At 58.8% G+C, this 14,616-nt stretch overlaps 1 protein-coding gene across 3 annotated transcripts in view; it reads right to left on the reverse strand.

Annotated features, from left to right (window-relative positions):
* The window catches only part of MED23 (mediator complex subunit 23), a 65,956-nt gene that overhangs the window by 3,652 nt on the left and 47,688 nt on the right, over positions 1-14,616 (reverse strand). For all 3 annotated transcript variants that reach the window (XM_068167927.1, XM_068167925.1, XM_068167926.1), the window contains 9 exons: positions 13,710-13,890; positions 11,422-11,592; positions 9,675-9,891; positions 6,299-6,535; positions 4,723-4,888; positions 3,691-3,763; positions 2,539-2,753; positions 1,060-1,180; positions 171-302 (listed from right to left, as the gene is read on the reverse strand). In XM_068167927.1, coding sequence (XP_068024028.1) covers positions 171-302; positions 1,060-1,180; positions 2,539-2,753; positions 3,691-3,763; positions 4,723-4,888; positions 6,299-6,535; positions 9,675-9,891; positions 11,422-11,592; positions 13,710-13,890 — 1,513 coding nt within the window. The remainder of the gene's footprint in view (positions 1-170; positions 303-1,059; positions 1,181-2,538; positions 2,754-3,690; positions 3,764-4,722; positions 4,889-6,298; positions 6,536-9,674; positions 9,892-11,421; positions 11,593-13,709; positions 13,891-14,616) is intronic.

A 14,616-nucleotide genomic window follows, 5' to 3' on the forward strand; every position in this document is an offset into this window, starting at 1 on the left:
CAGTGCCTGTGTGAGTGTGCAGCAGTGTGGAGCTGCCCAGCTGGCAGGGGGAGCCCAGGCAGCTGCTGAGCATTCTGCAGTACTGCTCCCTGTAAGAAGAATTCACTGAAGAGGCTAAATGGCTGTGTGGGAAGAAAGAGAAGGAAAGCAGCAGGGAGCTGCTCACTCACCTGGTCCTTGACACTGTCACCTGTGAACATGTACTTCATGTGGTAGAGGAAGTCACAGATGGGGTCCATGTGGCTGAGGTGAGCGCTGCAGCGGTCGGCGCTCAGCAGCATCTCGTAGAAGGCAACTCCGATCTGTGGGCAGCAGAGGAGAGGCAGCTGAGCACAGGGGAGCCAGGGGAGCACAGGGGAGCCAGGGGAGGCAGGGGAGCCAGGGGAGCACAGGGGAGCAAAGGGCAGGGCAGGGCAGAGCAGGGTAAGGAAGGGCAGGGCAGGGCAGAGGATGGCAGGGCAGGGCAGAGGATGGCAGGGCAGGGCAGAGGATGGCAGGGCAGGGCAGGGCAGAGCTGAGCAGAGCAGGGCAGGGCAGAGCAGGGCAGGGCAGGATAGGGCAGGGCAGGATAGGGCAGGGCAGGGCAGGGCAGGGCAGGATAGGGCAGGGCAGGATAGGGCAGGGCAGGGCAGGGCAGGATAGGGCAGGGCAGGATAGGGCAGGGCAGGGCAGGGCAGGATAGGGCAGGGCAGGGCAGGGCACAGCTGGGGAAGGCAGGGCAAGGCAGAGCAGGGGAAGGCAGGGCAGGGCAGGGCAGGGCAGGGCAGAGCAGGGCAGAGCAGGGCAGGGCAGGGCAGGATAGGGCAGGGCAGGGCAGGGCAGGGCAGGATAGGGCAGGGCAGGGCAGGGCACAGCTGGGGAAGGCAGGGCAGGGCAGAGCGGGGGAAGGCAGGGCAGGGCAGGGCAGGGCAGGATAGGGCAGGGCAGGGCAGGGCACAGCTGGGGAAGGCAGGGCAAGGCAGAGCAGGGGAAGGCAGGGCAGGGCAGGGCAGGATAGGGCAGGGCAGGGCAGGGCAGGGCAGGGCAGGGCAGAGCAGGGCAGCACAGAGCTCTCCTCACCTCGATCATGCAGCGAGTCCTCTCCTGCTGGAAGCGCTGCAGGAAAGGCCCCACCAGGTGGTAGACATAGAGCAGCTGGAACTCAGTCTGCACGATGGGGATCAGCACCTCTGTGAGGAACCTGCAGGAGACAAGGCACTGCTTCAGCTCTCTTAGCCTTGGATTGGATTCTCCCTTCTCCCCCCAGCCCAGGTTCTAGCCAGGGCACCACAGCTCAGTGAGTGCAGCCTGGTTGTCCTCTCCTCAGGGCAGCTCTGCAGAAATCCAACCAGCTCTTCATGGCAGCAGTGTCTTGGACTTGCTGGAATGGACCTCCAGAGATCTCCCAGGCCTAGCCCCTGTCCTCCTGCAGGGTCACCCAGGGCAGGGCACACAGAGCACATCCAGGGGGGGCTGGAAAGGCTCCAGAGCAGGAGACTCCACAACCTCTCTGGGCAGCCTGCTCCAGGCTCCAGCACCCTCACAGTCACAAAGTCTCCCCTCCTGTTCCCCTGGCACCTCCTCTGCTCCAGCTTGCCCCCAGTGCCCCTTGTGCTGTCCTTGGCCATCCCTGAGCAGAGCCTGGCTCCAGCCCTGCACATCTTTATCCCCAGCCATGAGGGCAGCCCTCAGGCTGCTCTGCTCCCAGCTCCCAGCCCCAGCTGCCTCAGCCTGGCCTCACAGGAGATGTTCCACTGCCTGCAGCAGCTCTGTGCCTCTGGGATGGACTCTCCCAAGCAGTTCCCTGAGGTCCTTCTGGAGCTGTGGGGCCCAGAACTGGACACAAATATTCCAGCTGTGGCCTCAGCAGGGCAGAGCAGAGGGGCAGGAGAACCTCTCTGACCTACTCACCACAGCCCTTCTAATCCCCCTTCTTGGCCACAAGGGCACCTTGCTGGCTCATGGCATCCTGCTGCCTACCAGGACCCCCAGGTGCCTTTCCCCAGAGCTGGTCTCCAATAGGTCAGTCCCTGTGACATCCTTCAGCCAGCAAATCATCTCAAGTTGCAGCCAGAGACTGCTTGCTAGAACTGAGGACACCTTTGCTGCTGACACTGATGTCTTAGGAGCACTCCACAGGCAGTGAGGCAAGAAACACTTCCTTCATGAAAGCAGGAAAGCTAATCAAGGTTTCAAAGGCTCATTAAAGGCAGTCACACTCTAGACAAAATCCCTGAGGCTCACAGATGGTCAGGCTGGAAGAGACCAACCCAAGCCCTCTGCCATGGGCAGGGACACCTCCCACCAGCCCAGCTTGCTCAAGGCCTCATCCAGCCTGGCTGCAAACACCCCCAGGGAGGAGGCAGCCACAGCCTCCCTGGGCAACCTGGGCCAGAGTCTCACCACCCAGCAACAGCTCTGTCAGTGGAAGTGGAAACAATTCTGTGGTGATCTCTGGTGAGTTCTGGAGCTCTGCTGTCCCTGTGTGCTGCTGCCAGTGCTGGAGGGCAGCTCTGCCAGCTGGGAGTGAGGACAAGTCACAGGCACCATTACACCTACTTGGGAATGAGAGAAAGCTGCCCAATGCTGGAATGGTGCCAGACAGCATGTGCCAGAGCCAAGGTGTAGCTGCAGCTCATCTCAGAGTAGGACTGGTGGCAGGCTGTGAAGTCAAAGAGCTGGAAGGGGTAACCGACCCACTCGGTCTCGGAGGTCAGGCTGGGGCTGTTGATGACGCTGACGATGCGGTCGTGCAGCACGATCCAGTACGGCTCCTGGGGAGACAGAGGGGCTGAAGGGCTTCTGCAGGGAACAGCTTCTGGAACCAGGCTTCCTCAAGTGCTGCTGCAGCTGCATGGGGGCTTCTAACCACCTCTGAGAGAGATGCACTGGAGAAGCACAAGCCGGGAAGCAGCCCTGGCAGCGCGCGGGGCAGGGCCGAGGCTCTGGCGTTATCCAGGCACAGCTCAGGAGCTGAAGTGCTCTCAGTGAGCTCATACAGAGGCCTCCCAAAGAAGCAGGGCAGAGGCCTCAATGCAACGAGGCTGAGAAGTACAGGCACAGACTAAAACTCCAGGAAACAACAGAACCAAAAAGGGACCAAAGTCAGAGCATGCAGCAGATGGAGATGCGAGGAGAGGGAACAGGAGGAAGCAGCAACACCAACGAGGATGAGATCCAGGATGCCTCTCTGCCAGGAACAGCAGCCCTGGGGCTGGGGAGAAGAAGTGGCAAGGACAGAGCAACCTGCAGATGTCAGCAAGGCCAAGATGATTCAGGCAAGCCTGCTCAGGCACCAGGAGAAGGTCTAAGCCTCTGCTGACCATGGCCTCTAAGCCTGCACGCATCTGCTTGTGCAGCTGCAGGCACACCTCACCGGCATGGCTTGAGAGGTGCAGGCCATGCAGCACAAGCAGCAACAGAGCTTTGCTCTGGAGCTCCTGATTCCATGGCTCCAGCTCTCAACCAGTACCACACTGATGCTTTCCAGCAGCACTGATTTCCCTCTTTTCATCCCAGCCTGGAAAAGCAGAAACCCTGCTGCAATCTCCCTGCTGGAGCAGCAGATGCTTCTCAAACATGCAAGAGGAGTGCAGAGGTGTTGGCTGTCACACAGCACACTGCAGGAGTTCCTAGAGCATGCCCCAGCAAGATGATGCACTGCAGAGAGGGGAGCAGCTGGCTGTGCTCTGGCTGCCCCACGTGGCTCACCGGCAGGGCAGTGATGATCAGTCCAATGGCATTCATCCAGGCCGTGATGTTCTCCCTTGGCACCAGGGGCTGGCTAGAGACAAGGCAAAAGCAAACTCACAACTGCAGTCTTGTGCTTCTGGTGCACCTAAAGACAGGGTGCACTTAGAACCACAGAAACACAGAGCTCTGGAGGCTGGGGGAGAGCTTGGAGATCATCAAGTCCAGCTGCTCACCACCCAGAGCTCACAATGCCTCCGCTGCTGCCAAGGCACTGCCACCATCCCAGAGGGAGAGGCAATGGCCTGAAGCTGTGCCAGGGGAGGGCTGGGTTGCAGAGGAGGAAAACTTGTTTGCTGCAAGAGTGGTCAGGGAGTGGCAGAGGCTGCCCAGGGAGGTGGTGGAGTCCCCATCCCTGAAGGTGTCCCAGCAAGCTGTGCCCATGGCACCTGGGGCCAGGGTTTGATGGCCATGGTGGGGCCGGGTTGATGCTGGACTGGATGACCTCAGGGGGCTTTGGCAAACCAAAGAGTTCTGTGATTCTGTGCTGAAACAACTGATGCTGCAGCCCACACAACCCCCTGCAGCACTGACACTCACAGAGTCATTCAGGTTGGAAGAGACCCCTGGGATCACCAAGCCCAACCACCGACCCTGCTCTGCAAGGCTCACCCCTGAACCATAGCCCTGAGCACCACAGCCAAAGCACCCTGAAACACCTCCAGGGCTGGGGACTCCAGCACCTCCCTGGGCAGCCTCTGCCAGCGCCTGACCACTCTGGTGTGAAAAGTGATTCCTGATGTCCAGCCTAGCCCTGCCCTGCGGCAGCCTGAGGCCATTCCCTCCTGTTCTGTGGCTGTGAGGAGAGACCAGCAGCAGCCTCTCCACAACCTCCTTTCAGGGAGGAACTGAGCAAAGGATTTTTCTGCCTTGTTTGTCCTCCAAAAGTAGTTCTGCATGAACTCAAAGCATTTCTGCTTGACCAGGAATCAGCATCCCTCAGCAGCTCAGCCCTCAGCTTGCACTGGAGGGAGAAGTGAAGCCCCCACATACCTCTTCAGCACGACATCCAGGAGAGCATTGCCCACATCCTTGCCAGGAACAGCCAGAGCCATCAGCTCCACACAGGTGACGTGGAGGGCGTGGGCAGCTGGGTTGGGAAACTCATTGAACCTCCAGTCACAGTTTGGGAAGGGCCCAGGTGATTTGCCTGCCATGGGTGACAGTGGTTAAGGAGCAGAACTACCCCAGTAAGGCCTCAGGTAAGCAGCACCTCTGTGTGTGTGTGCTGCACTTCAGTGTGGGGAGAGACCAGGTGCTGGGGACAAACACAACATCCACAGGTCACTGGGAGAGGAGAGATGGACAGGAGCAGAATACAAGGCAGGGAGCTTGGAAGGGACCTCAGAGATCAACTACTCCATGGCCCCTGAAGCCACAACCTCCCTGGGCAGCCTGTGGCAGAGTCTCACCACCCTTGTACCAAAGAACTTCTTCCTCAGCTCCACTCTAACCCTGCTCTGCCTCAGCTCCAAACCCTTCCCCCTTGGCCTGGCTCCAGACCCCCTCAGGAGAAGTCTCTCTGCAGCCTTCCTGCAGGATCCCTTCAGCTCCTGGCAGGCAGCTCTGAGGTGCCCCTGGAGCCTTCTCCTCTGCAGGCTGCACAGCCCCAGCTCCCTCAGCCTGTGCTCACAGCAGAGCTGCTCCAGCCCTGGGAGCATCTTTGTGGCCTCCTCTGGACTCACTTCAACAGCTCCATGTCCCTCTCCTGCTGGGGACAGCAGAGCTGGAGGCAGGATTGGAGGTGAGGTCTGAGCAGAGCCCAGGGGCAGAATCCCCTCTGCTGCCCTGCTGCCCACCCTGCTCTGGCTGCAGCCCAGCACACAGCTGCCTGAGGGCTGCAGGAGGCACTGCTGGCTCCTGGGGAGCTGCTCAGCACCCAGCACCCCAATCACTGTGTCAATACAGAGCTATGAAGCTGCTGCACACAGAGGGCATGCAGGGGAGTAAGAGGTGGAGGAAAGTGAGACCTTCTCATTCACCACCTGCTTACAAGGCAGGAAGATCAAAGGAACAGGAATGTGCTGCTCTGCAGAACATGACAGCATGAAGCTGCCTCAGTGTAAGATCTTCCAGCACCCTGCTGGGGTAACAGCTGAGCAAAGTCAGCACCTGCTCAGTCTCTGGCAATGCTGCACTGAGGGGAGCTGCAGAGCAGCTGGAGAGGGACTGTCTGTACCTAGTGCCTGTGGTGATGGGACAAGGGGCAACGCTCTGCCACGAGAGCAGGGTGGATTCAGGCTGGACTTTAGGAAGAAGTTCTTTAGAGTGAGGGAAGGGAGACTCTGGAGCAGGCTGCCCAGGGAGGCTGTGGCTGCCTCAGCCCTGGAAGTGTCTAGGACCAGGCTGGATGAGGCTGTGAGCAACCTCAGAGGTGTCCCTGCCCGTGGCAGGGGGGCTGGAACCAGATGGTATTTCAGGTCCCTTCCAACCCAACCCATTCTGATTCTCTGCAGTTCAAGCCCCCAGGCTTTGCCTCCTGTCCAGGAGAGGGAAGTGGAGCTCTGTCCTTGGGTGCAGCGAGCTGAGGGGCAGCGGCAGGGCTGGCAGCCCCCAGGGGGAAGGATATTGTCCACCAGCCTCCCGATCAGCTTGCAGTAGTAGGCGTCGTCGGGCACCCAGGGGTTCTCCTCGCGGGCGTTCATGGCGCACTTGAGGTAGGTGTCGCTGAGGCACCAGCCCAGGGGGCGGTTGTCCTTCAGGGAGCCGATGATGGCGTGCACCAGCTTGCGCTTCAGGTTGGGGCGCTCCCGCAGCTGCAGCTCGTAGTAGTGCAGCGTGTTGTACAGGTAGGTCACCGGCCGGTCTGCAGCGGAGCAGCGCGTCAGCGCCGAGCCCGGGGCAGGCAGCGGGGAAACACACACGGCTCTGCAGCGCCCACCGCACTGCACACCGGCGCTGGGGCACAGCTGGCACTGCGGCACAGCCGGCACTGCGGCACAGCCACCAGTGCGGCACAGCCGGCACTGCAGCACAGCTGGCACTGCGGCACAGCCACCAGTGCGGCACAGCCGGCACTGCAGCACAACTGGCACTGCGGCATGCCCAGCACTGCAGCACAGCAACCAGTGCAGCACAGTTGGCACTGCGGCATGCCCGGCACTGCCAGCACTGCGGCACAGCCGGCACTGCAGCACACCTGGCACTGCAGCATGCCTGGCACTGCAGCACAGCCACCAGTGCGGCACAGCCGGCACTGTGGCACACCTGGCACTGCAGCAGAGCAGGCACTGTGGCACAGCCACCAGTGCAGCACAGCTGGCACTGCAGCACAGCTGGCACAGCCACCAATGCAGCACAGCTGGCACTGCGGCACAGCTGGCACTGCGGCACAGCTGGCACAGCCACCAGTGCAGCACAGCTGGCACTGCGGCACAGCTGGCACTGCGGCACAGCTGGCACAGCCACCAATGCAGCACAGCTGGCACTGCGGCACAGCTGGCACTGCGGCACAGCTGGCACAGCCACCAGTGCAGCACAGCTGGCACTGCAGCACAGCTGTCACTGTGGCACAGCCACCAGTGCAGCACAGCTGGCACTGCGGCACAGCTGGCACTGTGGCACAGCCACCAGTGCAGCACAGCTGGCACTGCGGCACGCCCGGCACTGCCAGCACTGCAACACAGCCGGTACTGCGGCACAGCCACCAGTGCGGCACAGCCGGCACTGTGGTACAGCCACCAGTGCAGCACAGCCGGCACTGCGGCATGCCCGGCACTGTGGCACACCTGGCCCTGCAGCATGCCTGGCACTGCAGCACAACCAGCACTGCAGCACAGCCGGCACTGCAGCACAACCAGCACGGCAGCACAGCCAGCACAGCAGCACAGCCGGCACTGCAGCACACCTGGCACTGCGGCAGAGCAGGCACTGTGGCACAGCCACCAGTGCAGCACAGCCGGCACTGCGGCACAGCCACCACTGCGGCATGCCCGGCACTGTGGCACACCTGGCACTGCAGCATGCCTGGCACTGCAGCACAACCAGCACGGCAGCACAACCGGCACTGCAGCACACCTGGCACTGCGGCAGAGCAGGCACTGCGGCACAGCCACCACTGCGGCATGCCCGGCACTGTGGCACACCGGGCACTGCAGCATGCCTGGCACTGCAGCACAACCAGCACGGCAGCACAACCGGCACTGCAGCACACCTGGCACTGCGGCAGAGCAGGCACTGTGGCACAGCCACCAGTGCAGCACAGCTGGCACTGCAGCACACCTGGCACTGCGGCAGAGCAGGCACTGTGGCACAGCCACCAGTGCAGCACAGCTGGCACTGTAGCACGCCTGGCACTGCGGCATGCCCGGCACTGCGGCACAGCCGACACAGCCACCAGCGCAGCACAGCTGGCACTGCGGCACAGCCACCAATGTAGAACAGCCAGCACTGCACTGCAGCACAGCCGGCATTGCAGCACAACCAGCACGGCAGCACAGCCAGCACGGCAGCACAGCCGGCACTGCAGCACAGCCAGCAGTGCAGCATGCCCAGCACTGCAGTGCAGCCACCAGTGCAGCACAGCCACCAGTGCGGCACAGCCACCAGTGCAGCACAGCCGGCACTGCATCACAGCCGGCACTGTGGCACAGCCAGCACTGCAGGGCATGGCTTAGCCACTGTGCTGCTCCTAGGCTGGTGGCTGGACTGAACGATGCAGCTTTGGGCTCCCCAGCTCACAAGACAGAGATCTGCTGGACAGAGTCCCGTGGAGGCTATGAGGATGGCGAAAGAGCTTGGAAATCTCTCTCATGTGAAAGGCTGAGAGGGAATCTGAGGGGTGGGGGGCAGGCAGGGGCCAGGCTCTGGGCAGTGGTGTCCTGGGATAGGACAAGAGGCAATGGACACAAACTGGAACCCAGGAGGTTCCACCTCAACATGAGGAGAAACTTCTTTGGTGTGAGGCTGCTGAGCCCTGGAGCAGGCTGCCCAGAGAGGTTGTGGAGTCTCCTGCTCTGGAGCTTTTCCAGCCCCACCTGGATGTGTTCTGTGTGCCCTGCCCTGGCTGCCCTGCTCTGGCAGGGGGTTGGACTGGGTGATCTCTGGAGGTCCCTTCCAACCCCTTCCATCCTGAGATCTTAGAGGTCTTTTCCAACTGAAACAATCCTGTGACTCCATAGGGAAGGGATTCATGTTCTGTACAACACTGATCTTCCTCTGCCCTGCAGGTGTACCTTGTGTACCTGGTGTGTGCACAAGAGCAGAGGTCGAGCAACATCCTGGAGGTGTTCAAAAAGGGACTGGATGTGCCACTTGGAGACAGGGTTTAGTAGTCAGGAGGTGCTGGGTGTCAGGTTGGACTTGATGATCTCTGAGGTCTTTTCCAACCTGATTCTCTGATCAGTGTCACTAACAGGTCACATCTTGCTGATGGCCAGGTCTCTGGCTGACAGGTGGCACTGCTGAGAGCATTTAATTCTTAGTTCTGTTGATAATTACTTACCAATACTAATGTATTTGTAAGGGAAAGGAAGAGTCCAGGAGTGCAGCTCAGCAAGGGAAGACTGCTACACAGTGACTGAGTGTGACACAGCAATGGCTTCTGCACACAAACTTACTGCAGAAGTGCAGGGATAGAAGTGGGGGAGAAGTCAGGCTGAATTCTTTAACATCAGCCCAGGCTGGAGGATGCTGAGACTGAGAGCAGCCCTGCAGAGAAGGACTTGGGGGGGCTGGCAGGGGAGAAGCTGAGCAGGAGCCAGAGTGAGATCACCCAGAGTAGTCTGCACAGGAATGTGTCCAGGTGGGGTTTGAAAGGAGGCTCCCCAACCTCTCTGGGCAGCCTGCTCCAGCACCCTCACTGTGAAGTTTCTCCTCATGTTGAGGTGAAATCTTGGAGGGAAGGATTAAACCCTGCTGTGGAAGCAGCCCAAAGCTGTCTATGAGAGGAAGGAGAGCAGCATGCTCAGCGCAGGAGCCAAGCTCTGTGCTCAGAGAGACCTTACCATGGAACTTGTATAAACCTCCCAGGTGGTCCAGCAGAGTTTCCAGCGACTTGGAGACTGGGAGCAGCTCCAGGAACCTATGGATGACGATGTCAAAGACCGGCAGGAAGCGCAGGCAGACGTTGCCGAAATAAATGGGCAGGTACTGGGGCTGGATCTGCACGGGGGGGTTGACCTGCTCTGCCAGGCCTTCAAAGTACAGCTTCTCAGGGTATTTCTGGAGGGGAAGGGAAAGCCAACAGAGTCAAAAGCTCCTCCCTTGCCAGCAGTGCATGAAGCATTCAGACACTTCACAAGGCTCATGACTGCAGAGCAATGCAGGGAGAGGGCTGCACCATCAGCTCACCACAGAAACCTCAGCCCTGGGAGAAAGGACTCTCTTACTGTGACCAGCAGGCAAGAACTCCTTGAGTAAAAACCAAACCAAACCACATTTCACCACCACTCACAGTGGGCATAAGACAGCAGAAGGTGGGACAAGAGGCAATGGCCTGAAGTTGTGCCAGGGGAGGGTTAGGTTGGAGATGAGGACAAATTTCTTTGCTGCAAGAGTGGTCAGGGACTGGCAGAAGCTGCCCAGGGAGGTGGTGGAGTCCCCATCCCTGGAGGGGTTCAGGTAACCTGTGGCCATGGTGGTGTTGGGCTGAGGGTTGGACTGGATGCTCTCAGAGGGCTTCTCCAACCTAATCAATTCTGTTTTCTGCTTTCCTTTCTCCCACCTTGCTCCTGCTCTTAGTACCAGTGGGAGTCAGAGACAGAACTGAGGGAAGCCTCTAGGCACTAGCTCTGAGGTGTGAGGGAGGTGTCCTCATCAGAGATCACTTCCAAAGGCCCCCTCCCCCACTGCAGCAAGGGCAATGCATTCTGTATTCCCTCTTACCCTTGCAGAACAGCAACATTCAATTTTGCCTTCAGTTCTGCACTGGTTTAAAGCAGCTTCAGCTGGACAGAGCCAGGCTGCCAGGGAGCTGGCTGAATCCTCACCCCTGGAGGTGCTTCCAACAGGCAGAGCTGTGGTGCTGAGGGACATGGTAGAGCCAGAGAATGCTTGGGACTCAATGATCTTAAAGCCAGTTTGGGTGTCAGGAAGAAGTTGCTCCCCAGGAGGGTGGTGAGAGCCTGGCACAGGCTGCCCAGGGAGGTGGTGGAAGCCTCCTGCCTGGAGGTGTTTGCAGTCAGGCTGGATGTGGCTGTGAGCAACCTGCTGTGGTGTGAGGTGTCCCTGCCCATGGCAAGGGGTTGGGACTGGCTGAGCCTTGAGCTCCCTTCCAGCCCTGACAGTTCTGTGTCCCATCCCTGGAGATATTCAAGGTGAGGCTGGGCAGGGCTCTGGGCAACCTGATCTAGTGGAGGATGTCCCTGCTGAGTGCAGAGGGGGTTGGACTGGATGAGCTGTGGAGGTCCCTTCCCAGCCAGACCACTCTGTGCTTCCAGTCCTGTGACTCTGTGGCTCAGCATCCCAAGGCAAAGCTGAAGGCAGTGCTTTGTGTTCCTCCTTAAGTGCTCCAGGAGGCAAGCCTGGGGAGAACCAGCACTGCTGGGCTGCTGCATCACATGCTGGGTGAGAACAGGAGCAGGAGCCTGCATCTGCACACCCTTACAGAAACACAGCCATTCTCTTCTGGGCTTTAACACCAGCCTACAGCAATCCCTGCTTGCTGAGTCACTCCCCAGCCCCACAGAGCTGTGCTGGTGCTTAGGCACAGGAGGCTCTCGGGAGGCAGGGGGCTGAGAGGGCTGTGCTTACCTTGTGGTAGCTCATGTGCTTGGTGTGCCAGTCGTTCTGCAGCCAGTGCTCAGGGGAGTTCTCCTTCACAAAGTCACTCACTCTGTTCCTGAAGTCGTTGGGCTTCAGCAGCAGCAGCTGGATGATGAAGTAGCAGACCTGAGCTTCGTTGCCCTCGTGGCTGCGCATGGCCTGCGGCGAAGAGGAGCAGGAGAGAGCACTCAGGGGGCTGGCAGCAGCCAGCAGCACCAGCCACTGCTGGCCAGCAGCAGCTCAGTCTGCACACACACTCACACTGAACAGGAGGCCTTGCAGCTGCATTTTCCCAGTGAGGACACAGCACAGGGGCAGGTTCAGTCACTCCTCTGACAAGTACCTCTCACATCTTCTATGCCAGGGGCAGGCTGTCTCACAAGCTCCACACTGGCAGCACAGTGCCCAAGAAGGGCCTGCAGGTGTGCAAGGCCAGGCTGGATGAGGCCTTGAGCAAGCTGGGCTGGTGGGAGGTGTCCCTGCTCATGGCAGGAGGTTGGAGCTGGATATCTTTAAGGTCCCTTCCACCCCAACCCATTCCATGGGTCTATAGAAGTTTAACTCTTCCTGCTGCCAGTTCCCTGCTTGAAAATAGCTAACTGATGATAAGGAAGTTGAGCCTGCTGCAAACTGCTGGCCACTCGGCTTGGACTTTGCGTTGAAAACCGAACTACAGCTGAGAGAAGCAGGTGGACAGTGACATGAGATCTTAAACTATAAATACAGGGTGATTCCTGAGGGAAGGTTTCCTTCTCTCCATGCAGGTTCTGCTTTATTTTGTAGGGCAGGCTGGCAAGAGGCAGAATGGCACTGCTCCTGCTCTGATGATGAGGCAGGCTGTGAGGATAGACTGAGGGAGTTGGGGCTGTTCAGGCTGGAGAGGAGAAGGCTCCCAGGAGACCTCATTGTGGCCTTCCAGGATCTGCAGGGGGCTGCAAGCAAGCTGAGGAGGGACTTTTGAGGGTGTCAGGGAGGGATAGGACTGGGAGGCATGGAGCAGAACTAGAAATGGGGAGAGGTAGATTAGATGTGAGGAAGAAGTTGTTCCCCATGAGGGTGGTGAGAGCCTGGCACAGGTTGCCCAGGGAGGTGGTGGAAGCCTCCTGCCTGGAGGTGTTTGCAGCCAGGCTGGATGTGGCTGTGAGCAACCTGCTGTGGTGTGAGGTGTCCCTGCCCATGGCAGGGGCTTGGGACTGGCTGAGCCTTGAGCTCCCTTCCAGCCCTGACAGCTCTGTGCTTCTGTGATTTCTAAGCAAATCCTGTAGTGGGCACAATGAATTCTGAGCAAAGGCAGCACACTGCTCACTTCTGAACCATGCCACAGCCCTTCTGCCTCTTCAGGCTGCAGAAACAGCTGCAGAGCTCTGAGTTCAGAGGCACCATGCACTAGTAACAACATCTGATAATGCCAACTCAAGTCTGGACATTCAGTAACCAAGGAAAGCTTCCCCTGAAGATTGACAGAACTGCAAGGCTTGGAGTTTTGTGTTGGTTGCAGGAGGAATCTCTTGTTTGACTTGATTCTTGGGGTAGCAACAGAAGATTGCTGCCACCAAAGGGCCTGAGAGAGCAGAGTCTGAGTGAATCATAGAGCCATGGAATCAACCAGGTTGGAAAAGACCTCAGAGATCATCAAGTCCAAGCTGTCACCCAACCCCTCCTGACAGCTAAACCATGGCTCCAAGTGCCACATCCAAGCCCCTCTTGAACACCTCCAGGGATGGGGATTCCACCACCTCCATGGGCAGCACATCCCAGTGGCCAATCTCTCTTGCTGGGAAGAACTTTCTTCTCACCTCCAGCCTAAACCTCCCCTGGCACAGCTTCAGACTGTGTCCTCTTGTTCTGCTGCTGGCTGCCTGGCAGAAGAGACCAACCCCCACCTGGCTACAACCTCCCTGCAGGGAGTTGGAGAGAGCAAGAAGGTCTCCCCTGAGCCTCCTCTTCTCCAGGCTAAGCAACCCCAGCTCCCTCAGCCTCTCCTCACAGGGCTGTGCTCCAGACCCCTCCCCAGCCTCCTTGCCCTTCTCTGGACACCTTCAAGTCTCTCAATGTCCTTCTTGACCTGAGGAGCCCAGAACTGGACACAGGACTCAAGGGGTGGCCTAAGCAGTGCTGAGCACAGGGCACAAGGACTTCCCTGCTCCTGCTGGCCACACTCTTCCTGATGCAGGCCAGGATGCCCTTGGCCTTCTTGGCCACCTGGGCACACTGCTGGCTCCTGTTCAGCTGCTGTCAATCAGATCTGGCATTTCCTCTCCTGAGGCAGTGCTTACCAGACACAGGATCAGCCTGTCCAGGGTTACAATGTTGTACTTCCACACCATGTCATTGAGGATCTCAATGCATTTATTGAGCTGCTGGCCTCCTGCAGAGGTGGAGAATTCATACACCAGGAAGTCTGCAAAGGTCCTGACATGTGCCACCAGAGCTCTGGCCCCAATTCTTTCCAGCACTCTGGCAGGGAAGAAGAAGAACAAACCAACAACACAATGAAACAGAGCAAAAGCATAAAGAAGGATCAGAGTAAGAATGGTCAGAGGTCAGAACAGCCAGAGGCAACTGTCACTGCTCTCAGTCTGTTTTGCACTGCTCTGGTGGACAAGAGTGAGTGCCTCCTGAGAAATACCCAAACCTAATCCCTTGAGAAATGAACTAAGGAAACACCAAACCACTGCAAAACCAACCATGAGCAACCAACCATCGACCTCATTCATGGTCATAAAGATGTGAGCAGTGAATGTCAGGAGCCAGGCTCTGCTCAGGCATGGCCAAGGGGCACTGGGGGCAAGCTGGAGCAGAGGAGGTGCCAGGGGAACAGGAGGGGAAACTTTGTCCCTGTGAGGGTGCTGGAGCCTGGAGCAGGCTGCCCAGAGAGGTTGTGAAGTCTCCTCTGGAGGCTTTCCTGCACCACCTGGATGTGTTCTGTGTGCCCTGCCCTGGGTGCCCCTGCAGTGGGGTTCCATCCCCTAACATTCTGTGGTTCTGTGCCTTCTGTTTTCTGGTTACTATTTCAGACTGCCTGAATTGCTGCCAAACTGCCTCATTCCAGCATCTCACTCAGAGCCTCCTGCCTCCCCAGGGAGAGCAGCCCCTGCACACCATGGTGTGCTGTAACCAGCCTTGGACAAAGCAGCTGTGCTGAGATGCTTGCTCCTACCCAGCTCCATTCCTTGTTCCTAT

The sequence above is a fragment of the Melanerpes formicivorus genome, unplaced genomic scaffold (assembly GCF_026170545.1).
Source record: "Melanerpes formicivorus ecotype bairdi unplaced genomic scaffold, bMelFor1.0.p_v2 SCAF_125, whole genome shotgun sequence".
NCBI classification, from domain to species: domain Eukaryota; kingdom Metazoa; phylum Chordata; class Aves; order Piciformes; family Picidae; genus Melanerpes; species Melanerpes formicivorus.